General features: G+C 63.7%; 1 protein-coding gene across 2 annotated transcripts in view; it reads left to right on the top strand.

Annotated features, from left to right (window-relative positions):
* Positions 1-18625, top strand: part of COL20A1 (collagen type XX alpha 1 chain) — a 36028-nt gene extending 17403 nt beyond the window's left edge. For both annotated transcript variants that reach the window (XM_087444983.1, XM_087444982.1), the window contains exons 12-36: positions 289-434; positions 517-640; positions 803-939; positions 1496-1625; positions 2111-2253; positions 2403-2535; positions 2908-3050; positions 3248-3377; positions 6096-6134; positions 7145-7283; positions 9377-9519; positions 9827-9936; positions 10444-10602; positions 10704-10781; positions 11308-11394; positions 12188-12241; positions 14058-14153; positions 14250-14303; positions 14445-14498; positions 14846-14899; positions 15690-15761; positions 16528-16563; positions 16681-16747; positions 16988-17134; positions 18600-18625. In XM_087444983.1, coding sequence (XP_087301109.1) covers positions 289-434; positions 517-640; positions 803-939; positions 1496-1625; positions 2111-2253; positions 2403-2535; positions 2908-3050; positions 3248-3377; positions 6096-6134; positions 7145-7283; positions 9377-9519; positions 9827-9936; positions 10444-10602; positions 10704-10781; positions 11308-11394; positions 12188-12241; positions 14058-14153; positions 14250-14303; positions 14445-14498; positions 14846-14899; positions 15690-15761; positions 16528-16563; positions 16681-16747; positions 16988-17134; positions 18600-18625 — 2501 coding nt within the window. The remainder of the gene's footprint in view (positions 1-288; positions 435-516; positions 641-802; positions 940-1495; positions 1626-2110; positions 2254-2402; positions 2536-2907; positions 3051-3247; positions 3378-6095; positions 6135-7144; positions 7284-9376; positions 9520-9826; positions 9937-10443; positions 10603-10703; positions 10782-11307; positions 11395-12187; positions 12242-14057; positions 14154-14249; positions 14304-14444; positions 14499-14845; positions 14900-15689; positions 15762-16527; positions 16564-16680; positions 16748-16987; positions 17135-18599) is intronic.
* Positions 18626-22062: the final 3437 nt, after the last annotated feature.

The following is a 22062-nucleotide window of genomic DNA, read 5'->3' as shown; positions in this document are numbered from 1 at the left end:
TTCTTCATGGAGCCCTTTTAACCCCTAGAGGCCACAGCCCTCCCACCTGAGGGTAAGTGGCCTTAAACAGAAACCCACGGGGTGGCCGTGTTTCCCCAGAGCTGTGAGCCGAAGACTTGGTCCAGGGTGGAGTCTGGGGACAGGGACGCAGAACTGTCTGCGGGCCTCCTGCCCCAGGGCTGTTCCTCCGCCTCTGGGTCTCATGGAGACACACGCACGGCACACTTCCAAGATCCTGGGTGGGATTCCTGCCTGTGCCCAGTTCCGAAAGTGCCCCCCCTCCCCCAGCGCCTCTACCTCCGCCCCAGGCACTGACCCTGGCTGCAGTGACACCCAGAACCATCCACCTGGCCTGGCAGCCCTCAGCCGCGGCCACCCAGTACCTGGTGCGATGCTCACCCGCCTCCCCCAAGGGCGAGGAGGAGGGGAGAGAGGTGTGTGGCCTCAGCCTGTGAAGGCGGGGGTGAGAAGGGGCCGCAGCCGGCAGGGGTCACCGTGTGTGCCGTGCCCCTGCAGGTGCGGGTGGGGCGGCCAGAGGTGCTGCTGGACGGCCTGGAGCCGGGCAGGGACTATGACATCTGGGTGCAGAGCCTGCGAGGGGCAGAGGCCAGTGAGGCCAGGGGTGTGCACACCAGGACCCGTGAGTGCAGAGGCCCCACTCCGGTCCCCTGAGCCTTCCACGGGGTAGAGGATACCAGACCCTACCTGGTGGCCCCACCAGCCCTGACCAACACCCACCCTTCCCCCATACACGTGGGGAGGGGGTGGCAGCAGGTCCCTGAGGCATTGGTGTGCTCCGCAGCCGCCCTGGCCCCCACCAGACTGGGCTTCTCAGATGTGAGCCACGACTCGGCCCGCGTGTCCTGGGAGGGCACTCCGAGGCCTGTGCGCCTCTTCAGGGTCAGCTACGTCTCCAGCGAGGGCGGACACTCAGGGCAGGTGAGGGCAGGCCCTGTCTGGGGCCCAGTGTCCTGTGGGGCCACTGGGGCACCTGGCATCCAGGGGGCATGAAGTGTCCACGGGGGGCCCAGTGCCCTCAGTGCCCCCCAGCCCCCCGCCCCCGGTGCACCCCTGCATTTGCTGTCACCGGGTGTTGGCTGCGTCTCCCAGGCACCAGCCTCGGCCTGGGGCACAGAAAGCTCAGAGCCGTGTCCCGGCCCTTGGGGGCCCCAGGCTGGTGGGGGCGGGGAGGAGACAGACATGGAGCAGACATCAGACAGATCCACGTAGAAGACAGCGTGAGGTGTGCGGGGGCACGTGGTGTGGTGAGAGGCTGTCTTGCGGGGGCAGGTGAACGAGGCCCCAAGGCCCCAGTGTGGCAGGTCCCACAACCCGTCCCCCGTCCGTGCCAGTTTCCCCACTCTGGGGTGGCCATGGGGCAGTCCTGGCTAGCCGGTCCCGGGCCTGGGTCTCCATCCTGGCAGGGGCTACCCCCTCCCTGGCCTGGGGATTCGGCTCCAGGCCCTGCCGGTGTCCCCCCCCGCCCGCCTTGCAGACAGAGGCTCCCGGGAATGCCACGTCGGCCACCCTGGGTCCCCTCTCCTCCTCTACCACGTACACTGTCCGAGTCACCTGCCTCTACCCTGGGGGCAGCTCCTCTACGCTGACCGGCCGCCTGACCACACGTACGTGGGCAGAGGTTGGGGTGGGGATCCCAGGGCCGGGCTGCATCCTTCTGCCCCCACAGACAGTTCAAATCAACACATATGCTTAGGCATCTGCTCTGTGCAGTGCTGAGCCAGGTGGAGATGGGTGGACAGGTGTGATGGTGGCGTGCAGGGCCCTCAGCAGGACACAGGGTCCCAGGGGCTGAGCAGAGACGGGGGGCTGGGGCACCTCCAGGAAGCAGGGCCTGTGCCCAGCCTGCAGCCCAGTCCTGGGAAAGGGGGAAGTGTGGCACAGCTGCTGTGTGGGGCCTGGGGGTCCCCTCTGCCCCCAAGAGCCTTCTCTCCAAGTGTGGCCCTGTGCCAGTGAAGCCTCCTACGGGCACCTGAGCCGGGGATGGGGGAGCAACCTCTGAGCCTCAGGGGGGCGGGGGGCCTCCTCTCCAGGCAGTTGTCCTGCTCTGGGCCCTGCTACCCAGCCTCTGTCTCCCTCTTCCATCCTCCAGGGAAAGTCCCCAGCCCGAGCCAGCTGTCGGTGACAGAGCTCTCTGGGGACAAGGTTCGGCTGGAGTGGGCAGCGCCAGTGGCATCCGGTGTGCTCGTCTACCAGATCAAGTGGATGCCCCTGGGAGACGGGAAGGCCCATGAGGTGTGGGGTGGGGAGAGAGGACCCGTTTCCCACACCCCAGCTCCAGGGGACGCTCAGACCCCAGTGGTGCATCTCAGGGACAGCTGCCTGCCCGTGGCCTGTGAGGACACCACTCCACAGGGTGGACACCTGGTCCTTCCTCTCTGCAGATCTCTGTCCCAGGGAACCTGGGCACGGCCATCCTGCCCGGCCTGGGGAGGCACTCGGAGTACGAAATCACCATCCTGGCCTACTACAGGGACGGGGCCCACAGCGACCCCGTGTCCCTCCACTATACCCCCCGTAGGTGACCCCTGCTCTGCCCCTCAGCTGCGTGCTGGGCAGGAACAGCCCAGTGGGACCCCAGACCCCCCAGTTCCATGGCCCAGGACCCCAAACTCCCAGAACTGCTGACAGGCAGTTCCCCAAGTCCCTGACCCTCCAGCCTGCCTGCTTGGTCCCCAGGGCCTCCCTGAGCCCTCCAGGCAGGTGTTCCTGGGGTGGCTGAGGGTCTAAGTCACCACGTGTGACACAGTGCTCAAGACGGTCCCAGAGCTGACCTGGTGGCCCTGTCTGTGCTGAGGCCACCAGGCAGCAGGCGTGGCGGGGGCAGTGGGGGCAGTGGGCGTGGTACAGAGCTCAGTGGGCCCTCCACCACCTGTGCTCTCCTCACAGTCAGCCGGAGCCCGCCCTCCAACCTGGCCCTGGCCTCCGAGTCACCCAACAGCCTGCGGGTCAGCTGGACACCCCCGAGCGACCACGTCCTCCACTACCGGCTCACCTACATGCTGGCCTCGGGCTCGGGACCCGAGAAATCGGTGGGTCTTGGTGGAGCTGGGAAGCTGACGCCCCTCGTGGGTCCCTGGGTCCTGGGGCAATGGGGCAGACACAGCCACCCTGTCTGTTGAGAGTGGCAGCCCTTCCGGGGCAGGACACGCAGACAGAAGGGAGTGAAGATGCCTAGACGAGCAAAGACGCTTCGGAGGGGCATCTCAGGGGAACCTGTCCCCCCCAGATCTTCGTTCCAGGACCCAGGAGCCACGTGATACTCCCAGATCTGCTAGCAGCCACCAAGTACAGGGTTCTGGTCTCTGCAGTCTATGGAGCAGGGGAGAGTATGGCAGTGTCAGCCACGGGCAGGACGGGTGAGTGGGCGCCAAGACCCAGACCCCGGCCAGACCCCAGACGCCAGACCCAGCCAGGCCCCAGACCTTCAGACCCAGTCAGGCCCCCAGACCTCAGCCGGACTCCCATATCCCAGCCAGGCCCCCAGACTCTATCCAGGCCCCCAGGCCCCACCTGGGCCCCAAGGCTCCAGACCCAAGCCAGGTCCCAGACCCCAGCCAGGCTACCAGACCCCAGCCAGGCTACCAGACCCCAGTCAGAATCCTACACCCTAGCCAGACCCCAGACCCTTAGACCCAGCCAGGCCCAAGATCCCAGTCAGAATCCTACACCCTAGCCAGACCCCAGACCCTCAGATCCAGCCAGGCCCCAGATCCTCAGACCCAGCCAGGCCCCAGACCTTCAGACCCAGCCAGACCTCAGACCCCAGACCCCAGACCCCAGACCCCAGACCCCAGACCCAGCCAGGCCCCTGATCCTCAGACCCAGCCAGGCCCCAGACCCTCAGACCCAGCCAGAGCCCAGACCCTCAGACCCAGCCAAACCCAAGACCCCAGACCCCTGCCAGGCCCAAGATCCCCAGACCCATGCCAGGTCCCCAGACTCAGCCAGACCTCGGAAGCCAGACCCAGCCAGGACCCTAGACCCTCAGACCCAGCCAGGCCCCCAGACCCCAGACCCAGCCAGGCCCCAAACCCTCAGACCCAGTCAGGCCCTCAGATCTCAGCCAGACTCCCCCACTCCAGCCAGGCCCCCAGACCCCAGCCAGGCTACGAGATCTCAGCCAGAATCCTACCCCCAGCCAGGCCCCTGACCCTCAGACCCAGCCAGACCCCAGACCCTCAGACCTAGCCAGACCCCAGACCCCAGAGCCAGCCAGGCCTCAGACCCTCAGACCCAGCCAGGCCCCAGACCCTCAGACCCAGCCAGGACCCTGACCCTCAGACTCAGCCAGACCCCAGACTCTCAGACCCAGCCAGATCCCAGACCCTCAGACCCCTGCCAGATCCCCAACTCAGCCAGACCCCAGATGCCAGACCCAGCCAGGCCCCAGACCCTCAGACTCCTGCCAGGTCCCCAGACCCAGCCAGGCCCCAGACCCTCAGACCCAGCCAGGCCCCAGACCCCAGAGCCAGCCAGGCCCCTGACCCTCAGACCCAGCCAGGCCCCAGACCCCAGAGCCAGCCAGGCCCCTGACCCTCAGACCCGGCCAGGCCCCAGACCCCAGAGCCAGCCAGGCCCCTGACCCTCAGACCCGGCCAGGCCCCAGACCCCAGAGCCAGCCAGGCCCCTGACCCTCAGACCCGGCCAGGCCCCAGACCCTCAGACCCAGCCAGACCCCAGACCCCAGACCCCAGAGCCAGCCAGGCCCCAGACCCTCAGACCCAGCCAGGCACCAGACCCCAGAGCCAGCCAGGCCCCTGACCCTCAGACCCGGCCAGGCCCCAGACCCCAGAGCCAGCCAGGCCCCTGACCCTCAGACCCAGCCAGGCCCCAGACCCTCAGACCCAGCCAGGCCCCAGACCCCAGAGCCAGCCAGGCCCCTGACCCTCAGACTCGGCCAGGCCCCATACCCCAGAGCCAGCCAGGCCCCTGACCCTCAGACCCGGCCAGGCCCCAGACCCCAGAGCCAGCCAGGCCACAGACCCTCAGACCCAGCCAGGCCCCAGACCTCAGCCGGGCCCTGACTCTGGCCAGCCCGAGAAGTCCAGAACCTGCTTGGAGGGACTCCTCACCAGGACTGTTTTCCCTGTCACTCCCACACGCGGCCCAGCACTGCAGAGCTTAGAAGAGGGAACTCAGGGTTTTCATGTGAAACCTTCCACGTCGAGAACGTCACTCGCTAACCCCGGGGTTAACAGCGCCCCCATCCAACCGAACTCTGCAGGCTGACGCAGCGGGGTTCCAGCCGTGACCTCACCTGCAGATGCCCAAGGCTGGGGAACAGGCCTGTGCTCCTCCTGTGTCTGCGTCCAGGAGGTGCAGGGCAAACGTCCAGCCTGCAGGAGCGGGCAAGCCGCGTGCAGATCACAGGGCGGGCAATGTCCTTGGGTGGCTGCAGCTGGAGCCCAGGGGCCCCGGGCTGGCCCCACCTCGATGCTCCCAGCACGCGGAGACGGCATCTGTCGTCTCTGGGTCCTGCCACCCGCAGGCCAGGACCCAGCTGGGAGGAACTTGTGGCTTTTGTTTTGTGGTTTATGCTGATTCTCTTGGACCATCGCAGATGCTTGGAGCAGAAGGCCCTCAGAGGCTGGTCAGCCTGACCACCCCAGCTTCCTTCTGTGTCCCCTCCGTGAGATCTACTTTTGGCTCGAACACCTCTAGGGACGGGGGCCTCACTACCCAGTGGGCAGCTGCCAAGGCTCAGCACCCTTCACATTCGAGGAGAGAACTGCTTCTCGCCCTGTGGGTCCCGGTTCCTGCCTTCACTCACCGGGGCACGCTTCCGAGCACCTACTCTGCGCCTGGCAGTGGAGCAAGCCTGCACAGCCAGGCCCCAGGGCGGCACATGCCCCCGGTCGGCATGTCTGCACACCCAGACATCTCCCTGGCCCTGCCGTCTGGGGCACGTTGGGGTGGCTGGTACCCTCTAGGGGTGAGGCCCCCAGTGGGAGCCCCCCAGCCGGCACCATCTTCCCCGAGTGGGTAGAAGTGAGACCCCTGAGGTAGCAGGACCTCCTGTCCTTTCCCGTCCCTGAGGCGTGGAGACCACTGACCCTGCCCCTGTTGCCTCTCAGCAGCCTGCCCGGCCCTCCACCCGGACGGCTCCCTCCGAGGTAGGTCCAGCCCCACACCCACTGCTCCTGCTCTGGGTCCTCGTGGGGAAGGGTGGCCCAGAGCCTAGAGGGCTTTCCAGCAGGGCGCAAACCTTTCCAGGGTCGTCTCCGCGAGGCTGGCTGGTGCCTTTATTCCCACTCACAGTCGAGGTCACTGAGGCTTGTCCAAGGTCGTTTGTCCAAGGTCAGGGCTAGGATGTGGCAGAGCAGGCCCGAGGGGTCACACAGCGTCTTTAGTGCTTTGTGGGCCTGAGACCCTCCCCAGAGAGGGCTGACGTGTGGGCGCCAGCTGTGGTCTGCCCCGAGTGGAGCAGTGGGGACAGGGTGCAGGGATGGTGGCCGCGTTGAGGGCTGAGTCTCCCTTGGGGTCTCTGGTGAGCTATGGGGCTGCAGCTGCTCAGACCCCACTGCAGGGCAGGGCCTGCTCTGGGCAGTGGGGGGAACAGGCAAGCTGCCCGCTCCTGCCCTGTGGCCGCCCTGAGCACCAGTGAACGAGATCTACGTTCACTTTGTACCGTCAACGTCAGGGAAGTCACAGGCGCTTTGGGCTGGCCTGGTGGGTGGGTGGTGGACCGCCGCTGGGCTCGCTGGGTGGGTGGGATGCAGGGTGGTGGGGAGGCTGAGGGTTTGAGCGTACAAGGGGCAGGCAGTGCTGCCTGTGTGTCCTTCCCCCCGGTCAGGATGGAGGTGAGGAGAGGGGCAGCTGGGGTGGTGGTGCCAGGGGGGGCTCTGGGCACCTGGGCAGACCCCCGCCCACCACCCAGGCCCTGAGCTCCCATCTCCCACCTGCCTGAGGGCCCTGTGTTCCCCTCTGGACATCTTCATGTTCATCCATCCCCGTCTGCGTCCCCGTCTCCCCATTTCTGCCCATAGCTCTGGTCTTGGGCTCCCTCTCTCCCCTCCTGCTCTCTGTGTCACCCTGACCCCTGGTTATCCTCTCTCGCCTCCTGCCCCTCCCTCCTTCCCTCCTGTCTCTGACTGTCCGCCGGTCGTCCCCATGTCCCTCCCAGGCTTTGACCTGATGGTGGCCTTTGGCCTGGTGGAGAAGGAGTACGCCTATGTCCGCGGCGTGGCCATGGAGCCCTCGGCGTTTGGCCCGACCAGGACCTTCACACTCTTCAAGGACGCTCAACTGACACGCCGGGCCAGGTGGGAGGGCGGGGATGGGCTATGACCTGAGGGGTGGCAGCCGCAGTGGGGGCACCCACCACGTCCCCACCTGACTCTCCAGGGGAGGTGCAGGAGGTGCAAGTGCCCAGGGCCCAGTGGCTCTGCCCCCCAGAGCCAACCGGGCCCCTGGAGGCTGCGTCAGCAAACAGCACTCACCTTGGCGTGTGGGCTCCAGAAACCTGAGGTTTACCTCAGTAAATCTCACGCCAGTGGAAGGAGGCCACGTGTGGGTCCTTTTCCCCGTGTGGCCCGAGGATTGATCCACCTGCGGACATCTACACAGGAGCCGCCAAACTTGTCCCCTTGAGAACTCTTGCTTCCTGTGGGTGATTTGATTTGATGAGGCGAATCTGCGGACACCCTAGCTTGTCAGAAGCGGCTGCCCTGAGACTGCCCATGAAGAAGGCTCGCGCTGATCCCCTGTCCAGTGACCACCCTCCTGTTACAGAGATATCTTTAATTATAGATCGAACTTCAATATGCACAGCACAATTTTTTTAAGTTAAGATGTTTTAGACTACAAATGTATGTTACAAGCTCTGTAATAGAAATTTTAAAACTACAAGATATATAATTTTACAAAACCCACCCAGTGAACGCTGCTAAGATTCAGGCCTGTTTCTCCCCAGACAGCACCAGTGTGGCAGGCGTGGCCACGGCAGGTCTTTGTGCTGGCCGCGTCACACGTTGCATTTTGTGGCTGAACTAAATGCCTGCCCGCGGCTCCCTTCATCATCTTCTGCCTCACGCCCAATCTTTGCTGTGAACATCCCCCTGCCATCTGTCCCTGTTTTCATTTATTTTTGGGGTGGGGTGCAATTTGCACGTTTTGTGCAGGGAGCTGGCACCTGTCTCTTCCTCGGTGGCCTCTCCTCCTGTCCAAGCTTTAGTCTAGTCTCTGCTCCTGGTCCCCCAGCTCCGACTCTCGCAGCAAACGCTGCACGGGCGAGGCGGCCCCAGCGATAAAGTGCTGCGGTGGCTCTCCCATAACTGTCCCTTTTCTGCTAATGATGGACTTCTCTCGGGGCACTCACAGTGTGACGGGTGCTTCATGTTTTCCTGTCTGCCCTTCTGGAGCTCACAGCCCAAGATGTGGGGCAGATGGTCATGCAGGTGTGGCTCTGCAGCACAGGTGTGGCCCCAGCACAGGTGTGGCCCCAGCACAGATGTGACTCCCAGAACAGGTGTGGCCCCAGCAAAGGTGTGACTTCCAGCACAGGTGTGGCCCCAGCACAGGTGTGGCCCCTCAGCACAGGTGTGGCCCCCAGCACAGGTGTGGCCCCCCCACCGTGATAGCTGCCATGAATGGAACTCCAGGGCCGCTAAGAGTAGAAGGGATCCTTCCCTGTAATGGGGTCAGGAAGACTCCCTGAGGAGGTAGCAGATGAGTAGAGCCACTAGGGAGAGAATGGGGGAGAGAAAGGGCACCCAGGAAGAAGGAGCAGCACGTGCCAAGGCCCCAGGCCAGTTCCAGCAGAAATGTGGCTGGCTGGGTCTTGTGGGCCCTTGGTCATCTTGAGAGCAAATGAAGGCAAATAGGAAGGGTACACCATTAGGAACAGTTTTCCTGGGTGACCCAAGGCCCTGTTCCCTGCCACCCTCACCCTTCAGTCCCCTGGGTAGCCACTGGCCCCAGCAAAGAGCCCCCACTGCCCGCCTGGTCTGAGGCCTCTGACAGCAGAGCTGCCTCTGGGCTTGTGGGCTCCTGACCCCCAGGAGGCAGGCGCAGAGACCCTCCTGTGGGCCTTCTTGACCTGCACCCTCTCCACCACACAGAGACCTTGAGAAATGGGGTCTTGGCGAGCCCTGCCAGGGACCGTGGTGGACGCTGGCTGTGGTGGGATGGCCTTCGGTCCCGGCCAGCCTCAGGCGACAGAGTGTGTGCCGTGCCTGGGAGCACCTCTTGCTGACTCCCCGACGGCCCCAGGGGGGAGGTCTGTCCCTCACATACCCCATGTCACTCATGGGGGAACCGAGGCAGGAGAGGCCCCAGCCTAGCACTGTGGACCCCTGCTCTGCTGTCCCCTGGCCTCCTCTCAGGCCTGCGGTCGCCCCCACCTCTGCCCCCACAGTGACATCCACCCAGCTGCCCTCCCTCCAGAGCACACGCTCGTCTTCCTCCTGCGCCTGCTCCCGGAGACGCCCCGCGAGGCCTTCGCGCTGTGGCAGATGACGGCCGAGGACTTCCAGCCCGTCCTGGGGGTCCTGCTGGACGGTCAGGCGAGAGGGAAGGGAGTGGGCCCAGGTCGCCCCTTGAAGCCCCACAGGCTGTGGGTCCTGAGCAAATCCGCCTCCGGGCCAGGACGAGGCCGCCCCAGGCAAGGGCGCCGGCGCCCACCCTCAGCAGGAGGCGGGCGTCCACGGGGGCCACTTTCTGCAGCCCGGGCCTCGGGGGTTTGGGGCACAGGGGGCTCTGCTTGCCTCCGTGGGGGCTGCCCCCGTTCCACTCTGGGTGGGCGTGGGGGGTCCTCCCCGTCTTTCACTCCGAGAGGACTCACGTCCTCTTCTCCCTGCCTCCGCAGCCGGCAGAAAGTCGCTGACCTACTTTAGCCACGACCTCAGGGCAACCTTGCAAGAGGTCACCTTCGATCTGCCCGAAGTGAGGAGGATATTCTTTGGGAGCTTCCACAAGGTCCTGGACTGTCCTGGAAGGATCACAGCCGCCTCCCCCTGCCTGTGACCCTCCCCGGCCCCCCAGGGTCTGGAACAGACCCCTCCACAGGGCTCTGCAGGACGTGCCCACCTCCCAACCGTGGGCTGCCCCAGTGGCCATGGTCCCCCAGGGTGCTAGAACTTTCCTAGAGGGTCATACTGGCCCATCTGGGGCCTCTGCCCTGTGGTCCCCTCTGCCCCGACATCCCTGTCTCCATTTGGGCTGAAGAGCATCCCAGCTCTTCTTTCTGGGTCCCACAGATTCCTGGGAGGGGCCTGTGGTGGGTCTCATTTGGTCCATTTTGCAGAGGGGAAACTGAGGCCCAGTGATGGGGAGTCCCATGAGAGTTGGAGTGTAGCCTGGATCCTGACCCCAGGCCCCAGGTGATGGGCACTTACCACCTCCCAGTCTGGCCCTGGCCTTGCGGGCAGGAACAGGTGCCCACGCTGGCTGGGGCTGCAGGGGCTCCTCCATGGTGTCTCACAGGTGCACGTGGCCGTGGGCCGCTCCAAGGTCCGGCTTTATGTGGACTGCCAGAAGGTGGCCGAGAGGCCCATCGGGGAGGCCGGCAGCCCGCCTGCCGCTGGCTTTGTCACTCTGGGGAGGCTGGCCAAGGCCCGGGGCCTCCGGAGCAGCTCAGCCGCGGTGAGCCTGGGCCTCGTCCTGCCGGGTCAGGCCAGGCGGGGGCCAGTGGATCTCCGCCCCGAGCTGCCTCAGGCTGACTCTGCTCGCTGCCTGCCTCGTAGTTCCAGCTCCAGGTGCTGCAGATCCTGTGCAGTGACTCCTGGGCAGAGGAGGACAGGTGCTGTGAGCTCCCTGCCTCGGTAGGTGGGCAGTGCCCTCCAGGGCTGTGGAGCCTGGGGTAGATGAGCCGTCCAGGTCATGTGGTGCTGGGAGAGATTAGGGCAGGCTCCCTGGAGGAGGTGGCCTCTAGGGCCAGAGCCGGAGCCCAGGGTGGCTGGATGGGAGGGTCCTGGAGGTCCTGGGGGCAGGGCAGGCTGGAGAGGGCCGGGAAGCCCTCAGCCGCAGGGGTGGCTGTTGCTGTACTCGAGGGCCGTTTCCCCTTTCTGTGGGTGCAGGTGTGAGCAGGGGTCATCACTGACTCCCCGTGTACCCACTCTGGGCTTGCTGGGGGCCTGTGAGGGAGGGAGAGAGAGAGTCCTGCCCGGGGCTTGCGCTGGGCAGCCTCGGGGGTGGGCACCCAGGACCAGGTCCTGCCCCTCAGCCCAGCCTCCCAGGCGTGGGTTTGGAGATGCCCTGGACCAGGTGTCCGTGGCTGCCCTGAGCTCTGGGGTCAGACGAGAGCCCGGAAGAGGGTCCATGTAATGAGCAGGGTCTTCTTTCTTCCAGAAGGATGGAGAGACCTGCCCGGCCTTCCCTTCTGCCTACACCTGTTCGTCACAGACCCCTGGGCCCCCGGGGCCGCAAGGACCTCCGGTGAGTCCAACAGCCCCTCCCCTGGGGGTGACCAGCAATATCTCACTGCCATAGCAGACAAGGGTGCCCCCGCCCACGCCCCCTAGATGGGATCCTGGCCCCAGCAGCCGGCCCCAGGCCTGCAGCACAGATGGGACCCACTTCATGAGTCTCCTCACTGCCTCGTCTATCCCCGGCCCATGAGACCACTCCTGGCGAGCCCTTTCTTTCCCACTGGCCTCCCTCTGCCGAGCTGACCCCTCTCTGGTGTGGGATGCAGCATATCCCAAATTCCCCTGTAGGAGTGGGGACCGAGGCCCAGCCAGTCTGTAGCACTGTGCTGGTGGTGGCAGGCCAATGTGACATGGCCTGGCCGTGAGTCACAGCCACATAAGCAGTCTCTGTCCTGGGCGCTCTAGGCTGTGCAGCATCCCTGGGGAGGGGGGCCTTTCCACCCAGGCCCCCAAGGAAGCAGCTCTCCAGGCCCTGGGCCCCGCATGCGGCAGGTCCAGCCCCTCTGCCAACCCGAGGCTCCAGGGCACTGGGTGAGGAGGTCAGTCAAGGCGCGCTCACTTCATGCTAGGTGGTCCACAGACCTCACAGGGAGGGGCCAGGGTTTGAGCTCAGACCCACCTGAACCTGAGTCGGCGCCTGACCAGCAGCTGTGGCAGGGAAGGGCGGTCCAGGATGCCCTTGTCACGGAAGCCCCTTCCCCTAAAGGCGGGGCTGGCGTCCAGGGCAGTGCTGTGGGCCCCAAGGTGCAGCGGCCTCGGGCGGGCAGTGCTGGGGCTCAGCCCTGCTTGCACCCCTGCAGGGCCTCCCCGGGAGGAATGGAGCCCCAGGAGAGCAGGGCTTCCCAGGGCCCAGGGTAAGTCGTGGGGAGTCCTGGGGGTGGGGGCCCTGGGTCCCATCTCCCAGGAGAGGAGCCCCCAGCAGGTTCACGAGGGCACAGGAGTGAGCCGCACGTGACCCAGCCCCAGGCGGGCAGTGGGGGGTGCTCTCCAGCCAGGAGCAGGTGCCCTCCCCCTCCCTGGAGAGGGGCCAGCTCCCCATCCCCCAGCCCAAGAATCGAGAATCGCAGTGATAGGTGAAAATGCGTGTCCACGACGTTTGAATTTGCGTCTCTCTTACAAGCAGCTTGACGCCCTTTGACAGTTGCGGGCTTTTCTTTTGGATTTGGTCCTTTGGCCCCTTCTCCACTGGGGCCCTGTTCCTCGTCCGTTCCGGAGTGCTCTGTATGTTATGGAGACTAACCAGCCGCCCACCTGGGGCTGAGTCCTGACGAGGTCTATATGGTTTCGTTGTCTTGCGTGACCTTGTTCGTGGTGTGCGTGTCGGTGTAAATTTTTTAAGATGACCTTTATCTGACTGACCTTGTCGGTCTGTCTGCTGTGGGTTCTGACTCTCGCAGCCCATCTCAGAAGGTCTTTCTTAGTCAGAGTGCAGAGTGCACTTCCTCGATGTTCCTTCTAGAACCTTTTACATATTCAAATGTCAATTCTTCTGAATTTGTCTTGCTTAAGGTGAGACCACCACCCAGGCCTCGCTGTACCGTGACCGACCACCAGCCCCTCCCTGATTTAAACACGCTCTTGATCCCAAGCTTTCCACAGACTCGAGTTCCCAGCGGTGACTGCAGACAGCCTGCCCGTGGCTGCTGGCCAGGTGGAGACCGATTCCTGGCGCTTCCGGCTCCGCCGTCCTCTTGCCCGAACCTCGGTTCTCTGCGTGTTAATTTGTGCTCTCCTTTCTTACTCAACTATCTCATTTGCAATAATTTTTTATTTTCAGATGGTTTGCTCAGAATTTCCTGGCTTACATTTACATCACCTACAAAACATTCCTTCATTTTCTCCTTTTCGATTTTTATTACTCTCATTATTTTTCTTGGGTAATGGCGTTGGTGAATACTGCAGAGTTCTGTCACAGAACAGCAGTGACAGCAGACCCCCTCATCTCCACTTAGTGGAAAGGCTCCTAGTGTTCATCCACTGAGCATGGTGCTGGCCTGGGAGCTGGGACAGATACATTCTTCCTGGGATAGTCAAGTCCATTTACGGTCAGGTGCCACATCACAACGTTTCAGTCAGCGACAGACTGCACAGAGATGGTGGTCCCATAGGATTAGCACCATAGAGCCCACGTGTGTCGGGGGCTCTACCATCTAGGTTTGTATAAGTTGCTCTGTGATGTTCACACAACGAGGAGATCGCCTAACGACGCATTTCTCAGAACGTATCCCCATCATTAAGCGACATGTGGTTGTACTCTTATTTTATTATGAGATTTTAAAAATCAAGACTGGATGTTAAATAAGATTCAGTGCTTCTTCAGCTGCTGTGGACAAAATCAAATAATTTTTCTCCTTGGAGCTATTAGTTTGGTGAATAATTTCAGTATATCCCTCAATACTGAACTACTCTTGCATCCATTATCTACCCTGACGCCTGTTCGCCAGCTCTGTGACTGGAAAAGTGACGCCAGGCCCAGTTCCTGGCTTTGGGCAGGGCCGTAGGAGGACCCCTCCCAGGGTGGGCAGTGTGGGTGCAGACGCCTCCATGTGGGCCCGGAGCTGGATACCACGGCCGGCTGGAGGGCTGGGAGGGCCGGAGAGGGCGGGATCAGGGCGGGGGCTGCCAGAGGGGCCCCATGCCGTCTGAGCCCCTCCCCGCCTGTGTCTCCAGGGAGAGCCGGGGCCGCCTGGACAGATGGGACCCGAGGGTCCTGGAGGTCAGCAGGGGTCGCCAGGGACCCAGGGTCGAACAGTACAGGGACCCGTGGTAGGTGTTGCCTCCTCTCCCCCTCCTGCTTGCTCTGCCCCCACCTTGGCCCCTCTCTCCCCTCTGCCTTGGTGCCCAGTCCATCTTCTCCTCCAGGGTCCACCAGGGGTCAAAGGAGAGAAGGGGGACCATGGACTCCCAGGCTTGCAGGTAGTGGGCTCAGACCACACTCTGGGCGTGGTGGGGGAGGGAGGTGCCCCATGTGCTCAGAGGAGGGTTTCCCAGACAGGGCCCCCTCCACTGCGTCAGACCTCGGCCCCAGCCTGGCCAGCCATCTCTGTTCTCTTCCAGGGCCACCCGGGTCACCAGGGCACCCCCGGAAAGGTCGGCCTCCAGGGACCAAAGGTGAGAGAAGCCCACCCAGGGAGGGTCTTGAGATGGAGGCTGTGGAGGGGAGCTTTCTCCTCGCCCCCCACCCCATTCCTACCCCATCCTGCCCCCACCGGTGGCCTGGCCGGGGGGAGGGGAGTGTTGGTCCACGGGGATACAGGTGTGGCCACTGCCCGGGGCGGGGGCAGGCCCCCTTGGCCGGCCTCATCTGCTCTCAGAGCAAGGTGCAGGCGTGTACCCTGCCCTCGCAGGTGTGGGTCACAGGGTGTCTGGGTGCTGCTCGTGGGGGCCATGTGGGTCACTGTGGGAGGGCGTGTGGGGTACCAGCCCCAGCCCCAGCTCACCCCTTCCTTTGCCCTCAGGGAATGAGAGGCCTGGAGGGGACTGCTGGCCTCCCTGGACCCCCCGGCCCCAGGGTAGGCACCACCTCCTCCGTGAGCCCCCCACCCCTGCCCCCACCCACACCACTCCCCCCAAGGTTCCTTGGGGCTGAACTGAAAGCTGGGTCACCCCCAGGAGGGAACCTGGGGAGGCCTCTCTCTCCTGGGCGGAACCTTCAAGGGCCCTGCTGGGCATGCGAGTGTCCTGTGCCCAGGGTGTGGCAGCAGCCACTCTGGCGAGGGTGTCTCTCGCCTGCACTGGGCAGGTTGGTATGGAAATGCAGCCCCTCAGTCACACCTCCACCCCGATTCCACATGGCAGGGAGGTGCCTGGGCTCCCAGGCTGGGCCTGGGGAGGGCAAACGGGTGAGGCTGGCTGTGGGGACATGGCCTGGGCCCCCTTCACCCAGCCCGAGGCCACCCCTGTCACTCCCGAGCCCGGCAGGTCCCAGGGTTCAGTGCTGAGCTCAGTGCCTGGGACCTGCTCCGCGGGGGCTCCGGGGCAGGCAGCTGAGACCCTGCCAGGATCCCCCTGGGGCCCGACCTGTGGTCACACTGGGGACAACTGTACACAGCCAGGGGACATTTAGTGCAGAGTCAGCGCCGACGGGTGGGGCGGGTGGGGTTCTGTCCTGGGCGCAGGGTGAGGACAGCAGGGCCTGGACAGGGTGATGGGGTACAGCCTGAAGGGAGGCTGGGAACAGGCGGGGGGTCTGGTCTTGGTCCAGGGCAGTGGGGACCCGGAGGATGAGGAGCCAGGGCTGGAGGAAGGAGAGGCAGACTCGCTGGGGGCCACAGTTGAGCCCCGGCCTCTGCATCTTCACAGGGCTTCCAGGGCACGGCAGGTGCCAGGGGGACCAGCGGGGAGCGAGGACCCCAGGGGGCCGTAGGGCCCACGGTAAGTCCCCTCCCCACAGCAAAGGCGGGAGGGGAGATGAAGGCGTGCAAACTTGTCCTCACTGATGGCTCAGGCCTCGCTGATCACTCAGGGACTTCCTGCGGCCAGCGCACTTGTACAGCGAGGTCTGCGTAGGGCTTGGGTTTGGGGCTTACGGGGAACAGAGAATCAGGGCGCTCCTGCAGGCCCAGGACAGACCAGGCAGGGGCAGGTAGTGGGGCTATGGGCTCCGGGGGGTGGGGGTGCGGTGGGGGCAGACGTAGGCCTACAAATCAGGTGGGGGCTCCAGAAGGTTCCAGGAGGTGGACGAGGGCAGGGCCAGGGGGCAGGAAAGCACACTGTGTGGTCTGGCTGGGTTCTGGGCCTGGGTGTCTGGCTGTGGGGGGTTCAGAGGGTCTGTTCTCCTGTGGGCAGCGGCCTCCCAGCTGCTGGGGACCGGCTGGCGTCAGCGAGAAGTGGGTCCTTTGCCCCTGAGGGCTCCCTGCCGCCAGCCCTCCTAGATCAGGGATTTGGGATGGGGCTTCGGCTCTGCCCGCCCCGTGGGTCTTGAATGCCTGGTCTCCCTCCCCCCATATGGATGGGACCCCCATGCTGCGAGTGGCAGTCACGGCTGCCTAAAGTCAGGAGAAGCTGACCCAGGCTGCTAGAGGCCTCCATCGCCCAGAGGGGAGCCTCTGGGGGCTTGCGAGGGGGTAGGAGGGCGTCCAGAGTCCCTTGGGTCGTCTCTCTCTGCTGACCTGCTTTTCTCCATCTCCCCCTGCTTCAGGGGCTGCCGGGGCCCAAGGGGGAGCGAGGAGAGAAGGTGAGTGTGGCCAGTGTCTGGGGTCCAGGCACTTCCTGAGGGGTCACCAAGGAGGCACCAGCCCATGCCGGCCAGCTGGTCACGGCGCTCAGCCACATGGCCTGTCTTCCCTCGCAGGGCGAGCCCCAGTCCCTGGCCACCATCTACCAGCTCGTGAGCCAGGCCTGTGAGTCCGCCATCCAGAGTGAGTGGCCCAGCCTCCTGGTGAGGACCCCAGAGCCTCCCATGCCCCCACGCCATCTCTGTCCTCACCTCCGCCAGGCTAGAGGGAAGCCTCAGGGCCCCAACACTCACACAGCCAGCCTGGCGGTCATTCTCCCCGGCCATGCGCCACGGAGAAAGGGGAAAGCAAGCAAGGGTCTTCCCTGCACCCTGCTGTCCTGCTGACGGCCCCCTCCTTGCCTCCACCCCTCCCTCCCCTCAGCACACGTGCTGAAGTTCGACTCCTTCCTCCACGAGAGCGCCAGGCCTCCCATGCCCATCTTAGAGGTCCCTGGGCCCCCCGGCACACACAGTGAGGCCCAGCTTCCTGGAGAAGTGGGACGTGGTGGCCACAGCCCTGAGGACAGAGGTACCAATCGCCTAGGGGAGGGTTCTGGCGAGACTGGGCTCTTCCCCCAGTGCTGGGGCTGGTTGCACTGTGTGGCCCATGGCAGCCCCAGCCCCAGCACCAACCCCCAGGCCCACAGAGGTTGGTCCCGCAGAACTGGAGGCTGCCTCCTTTCTAGGGTCCTCAAAGTGGCCCCTTCCCCAATCTCCCAGGGAGTCTGAGCTGGGGCCACCACTCCTCCCTCTGTCCCTCCCTCTGGTCCTCTTTCCTGCACACATGCTCCTTCCCTCGCCTCCTCGTCTCAGGTGCAGCGGGAGGCTTGGTCCAGTGACCTTGTCATGAGTCTGTCCTTCTGACTGGGCTGCAGTCACAGCTCCGGTGCTGAGATGGATGGGGACGCTGATGAGGGGAGACGGCTCGTGGGCCTCAGTGGGAGAGAGGAGACTGCAGGGTGGGACTGTGGCCTGGCAGGGAGGACAGTTCTGCACCGTGAGCGGGGGTGAGGGTGGGGAGAGTGGAGGGGAGGGGGTGCCGCCTCGGCCCTGCAGCTGTGCATCTGAGGAGAGAGGGTCCCGCCTGTGGGAGCCCCCTGGGGGCCCACATGCCTGTCACAGTGCCCCACACTTGCCTTTGGGATAAACACCCTGTCTTTCCTCCCGCCATCTACACAAGGTTGGCAGGCACCGTTATGAGCCATGAGCCACTAAGCCATGATAGGGACCTGTTTCGGGCTCACAGACCCCCATCCCTGAGCTTTCAGCCTCGACCTGAGGCCTGGACCTACTGCCCCCAGGCCTGAGGAGGGGCTCAGGCACCCACCTTCCCCTCGGTCCAGCACACACCCCCTTCCTCTCTGGTGAGCCTGGAGCCCTCAGCCAGACTGGCAGCCCTGGGCCGAAGGGGAACGAGCCTCCAGGACCTCTGGGAGGAATGGGGACCCCTGCCTGTGGGGAGGAGCAGCTCCCAAGGGGCGTCCGGGGTGGGGAACACAGCAAGGACAGACTAGTGGACCCGGGGTTGGGGCAGCAGGGGTGTGTGGGGGCTCATGGGCCTTGAGGGAGCCCAGGAGGACTGCAGGTGGGTGTGGGGAGCCGGGAGAGGTGCCAGGACCTGAGCTGGCCCCATGGGAACCCAGGGGGGCCTTGATGAGGGTCAGCACAGTAGGTGTATGGAGCAGGTGTGTGGAGCGGGTGTGTGGGGCAGGCGTGTGGAGCAGGTGTGTGGAGTGGGTATGTGGAGCAGGTGTGCACCACAGCACACACCTAGCCCAGGTGGGTGCTGGGATCAGGGCAGGGGGCACAGGAGCAGTGCCCCGAAGAGCAGGCTCATGCAGAGGGCTCACGGATCACTGCTCAGCCCACAGCCCAGCTGGACACACCGGGACACTGGGGGCCTGGGCACACGGTACCGGTGGGCTGGGCCACTGTGTCCTGACTGGGCGCCAGCTGTCCACCTCCCAGACCTGCCTGCCCTTCTCTCCTGCCAGGACGTTCCCCGTGCTGCCCCCAGTGAGCCTGCGCTGCCCCCGGATTCTCTGGACACCAGGAGCGGCCGGCCAGAGAGCCTGGGGAGCGAGTCCTGGGCAGGGCCTGGGCGTGGAAGAGAGGGAGGCCGAGAGGATGGACCTGGAGGCTTCCCTCTGTGCCTTGTCCACCTTCAGATAAACCACCGAGTGCTTGTCAAGGGAGGTGGCTCATTATGGGGGACGGGGGTGTCCCGGGCCCCAGTCTGTCCCTGTCAACTGGAGTCCGAGATTCCGCACCCCCGTCTCTGCAAGAGAAGCTGCCGCAAAGACCCCCACCCCACGGACTCCCTGTTACCTTGCAGCTCACCCCTCCGTCCCAAGAGGCCGCTGTAGCCCCCGGCCCCAGCGGTGCAACCCAAGCCCCTCCAGAGCAGCCCCGCCCAGGCCAGTGGTTCTCAGCCTTGGAGCCCCTGGTGGGGGTGGCCCTCAGATGCTGATGTGACCGTCCTGGGCCAGCCTGGGCATCAGCGTCTGGGTGCCCTCGGGGGGCTCCCACCTCCCTGGTAGTGGCCTGTCTTCTAACGTAACATCCACTCACCTGCTGGCCCCATGCCTGGTCACTGCCCAGCGCCCCTTCCCCCTCCCTCCCACCAGCCTGGAGGCTCCCCTTGGCCGGCCGGCCACACTTACTCACCTGGAGACCTTGCCAGCTGTGGGCCCCTCAGCGGCACCTGCCGTGGCCAATTCAAGGCCAAGTAGTTTTCTAAACCCAGGAAGAACTTGGGGCGGGGGCTCCTTTACATCTGGGGGCCAACGAAGTCTTCCGAGGTGACCTCTGAGCCGAGACAGGAACAAAGCAGGGAGTGGGAGATGGTCAGACATTCCAGTCAGGGGTATACACGTGCGAGGCTGGAGGCTGGACCCGGCGGCACCACCAGACAGGCAGGAAGGTGCAGGGCCAGGAGAGGGGTCAGCGGGGCGGGCGCTGGGGGGTCTGGGTTGTGTCCTAAGAGCAACTGGAAGCTGCTGGGGGTTCCGAGCAGGGAACTGACGTGCCCTGGGTCTGCTTTAGACGACCTGTAGGTGAGACCTCAGGGAGCCCAGCGGGGCGGGAACTCCTCCCTGGTCCACTGAGTAGAGGTGGCTGGACTGTGGGGAGGCGGGTTCGGATGGGCAGATGGCCTGGAAGGGGAGGGCGGGCGTGAGGCTGAGCCCCTGGGTGGGTGGGGAGACCCGGCAAGCAGGTCCTGGTGCCTGCAGTAGCCGGGGAGAAGGGCAGGGCCTGGTGGGTTCACGGGGGCAGAAGTGTGGGTACCACCATCTCAGGGGTGAGTGGCAGCCACGGGCTGGCTTCCCTGAGTTCCCAGGATGGAGTCCCAGGCGCCGTCATCAGAGGCCGGGAGGGGAGAGCCATGGGCAGCGGCAGAGTGTGGGTGCAGGACCCTCGTCAGGGCCCTGCCCGAGAGGAAGACAGGAGGCACTGAAGCCACGGAGTCTCTGGTCCAGGAGCAGGGGTGGGGACGGTGACACCTCTTCAGCAGCTGCCGCTGTGGGAGCCGAGAAACGGCAGGAGCTGGCTGCCCGCCACCCGCCTGCCCATCCAGCCACATCCCAGCCTGCGGGGGCCAACTCGCCTCTGGCCCCGGCTCAGCTGGCTGGAGAAAGAACCACCCAGCTGCCGGCCCTTCGCACTGACCCGTCATGGCTGATTGCAGTCGTCCACATGAAGTCACCACAGGACAAGAAGCCGTCCCTCCCAGGGTCTCGCCACACACGCACACATGCATCCACATACACACAATGTACACACACACGTATTTCCCCATACGTGCATGCACACACATCCACACACACGTATATCCCCATACGTGGATGCACACACGCATCCACACACGTGTACATACATGTATACCCCATATGTCCACACACATACATGTACACACGTGTATACCCATATGTGCACAACACACACACATTAACGCACACACACATAGCCATATCCCCATAGTGCACACACATTCCTGCACACACAACGCACTCGCAAACACACACACGTGTATCCCCATACGCGTGCACTCGCACACACACACACACACACACACACACACATTCACGCACACACAGCACTGTTCCCCGGGTTTGGGAGGTGAGTTAACACGGGGAAAATGAGACATCTGGGAGCAACAGCGCTGAGCAGGACCGACCAGATGAAGAAGAATGCACGTGCCCTACAGTCTATTAATTACAAAAGTCATTGCATCCTCAAAGCGAGAAGGATGGATACTAGTAACGTGAAGCCAAAATTAACAGGTATAAGGAAAAGCCCCTTGGAAATACGGTGCAGAAAACATCCATGGAGAAGTAGGCAGAGGAGCACGAGGCCGGGTAGTCGGGGCACAGACAGTGGGCTGTGAGGGCCGGGAGGGTGGAGGAGAAAAGGCGAGTGCGGCCTCCAGGGGCTGGCCCAGGAGGAGGGACAGTCAGCATGTGAGGGTGGGGATGCTGAAACACGTAGTTTTTAAAGAAGGGAGAATTAGAGAGAGATTTGAGATCTCAGATTGAAAGGCTCAGAGTGCCAAACAGGATCGATTTTTAAAATGTATCCTTGGATTCATTAATGCAGAACCTACTGAAGACAGTGGAAACCTTCTTTAAAAATCTTTCTACAGAAGAATAAGAGTCGGGTCCACTTCAGAAGATGCGAGGATAACGACCTCAAAGTGCTACAGAGAAAACACTCGAACTTCATACCCAGTAGAATCATCACTGAATGATGGGGCAAAAGCACATTCTGAGACCCACAGTCTCAGAGGCTGTAACACTCTTTGAGACACGGTTAGGGGAGTGTATTCCGCAGAGACGGAAAACAACCAGAAATTAGAGCCGAGAGAGCAGAAATCCCAGGGTAGTGAAGTTCACTGTTGACAGAATGACGGAGCCCTACAGCCAACCGGAACCAACCCGAGTGTCCATTGGTGAGCAAACACACGCTAGGCGAGCCATGAACACGGATGAATCCCATGTACACAGCAAGGCAGACAAACAGCCAAAACGTTGTGCTGAACCAGAGTCCAGACGCCACGGAGAGTGTCCCCTTACGTGAGGTTCTGGAGCACGTGAGAAGAGTCCACAGCAGACGTCAAGCAAGTGGCTCCATTCGGGGCAGAGGGGTTGGCCGCGAGGGGAGGAGGGAACCTCCCGGGCTATGGGGACGTTCTATCCCCTGACGGGGGGGGTAGTTCCCTGTCGTCTGCAAACACCCTTATGTGCAGTGGCGTGATGGGGGGTGTAAGAGGCGCAGCAGTGAAGCCCGTTGAGAGGGAGCTGAGTGGCTGCATTACTGCCAGGAAAAGTAGACTGGAAACACAGAATATCACAGAACAAAGGGGGACACCACACGCGATAAGAGGGGCGATCCGCCGAGAGGGCACAGCCGTCCCCAGTGTGGCCACTGGAGCTTCAAATGCAGGACGCACAAGCGAGA

Source organism: Ceratotherium simum, chromosome 21 (assembly GCF_057802395.1).
Source record: "Ceratotherium simum simum isolate JZ-2026a chromosome 21, ASM5780239v1, whole genome shotgun sequence".
Taxonomy (NCBI): Eukaryota; Metazoa; Chordata; class Mammalia; order Perissodactyla; family Rhinocerotidae; genus Ceratotherium; species Ceratotherium simum.
This window is presented reverse-complemented; position numbering and strand designations above follow the sequence as displayed.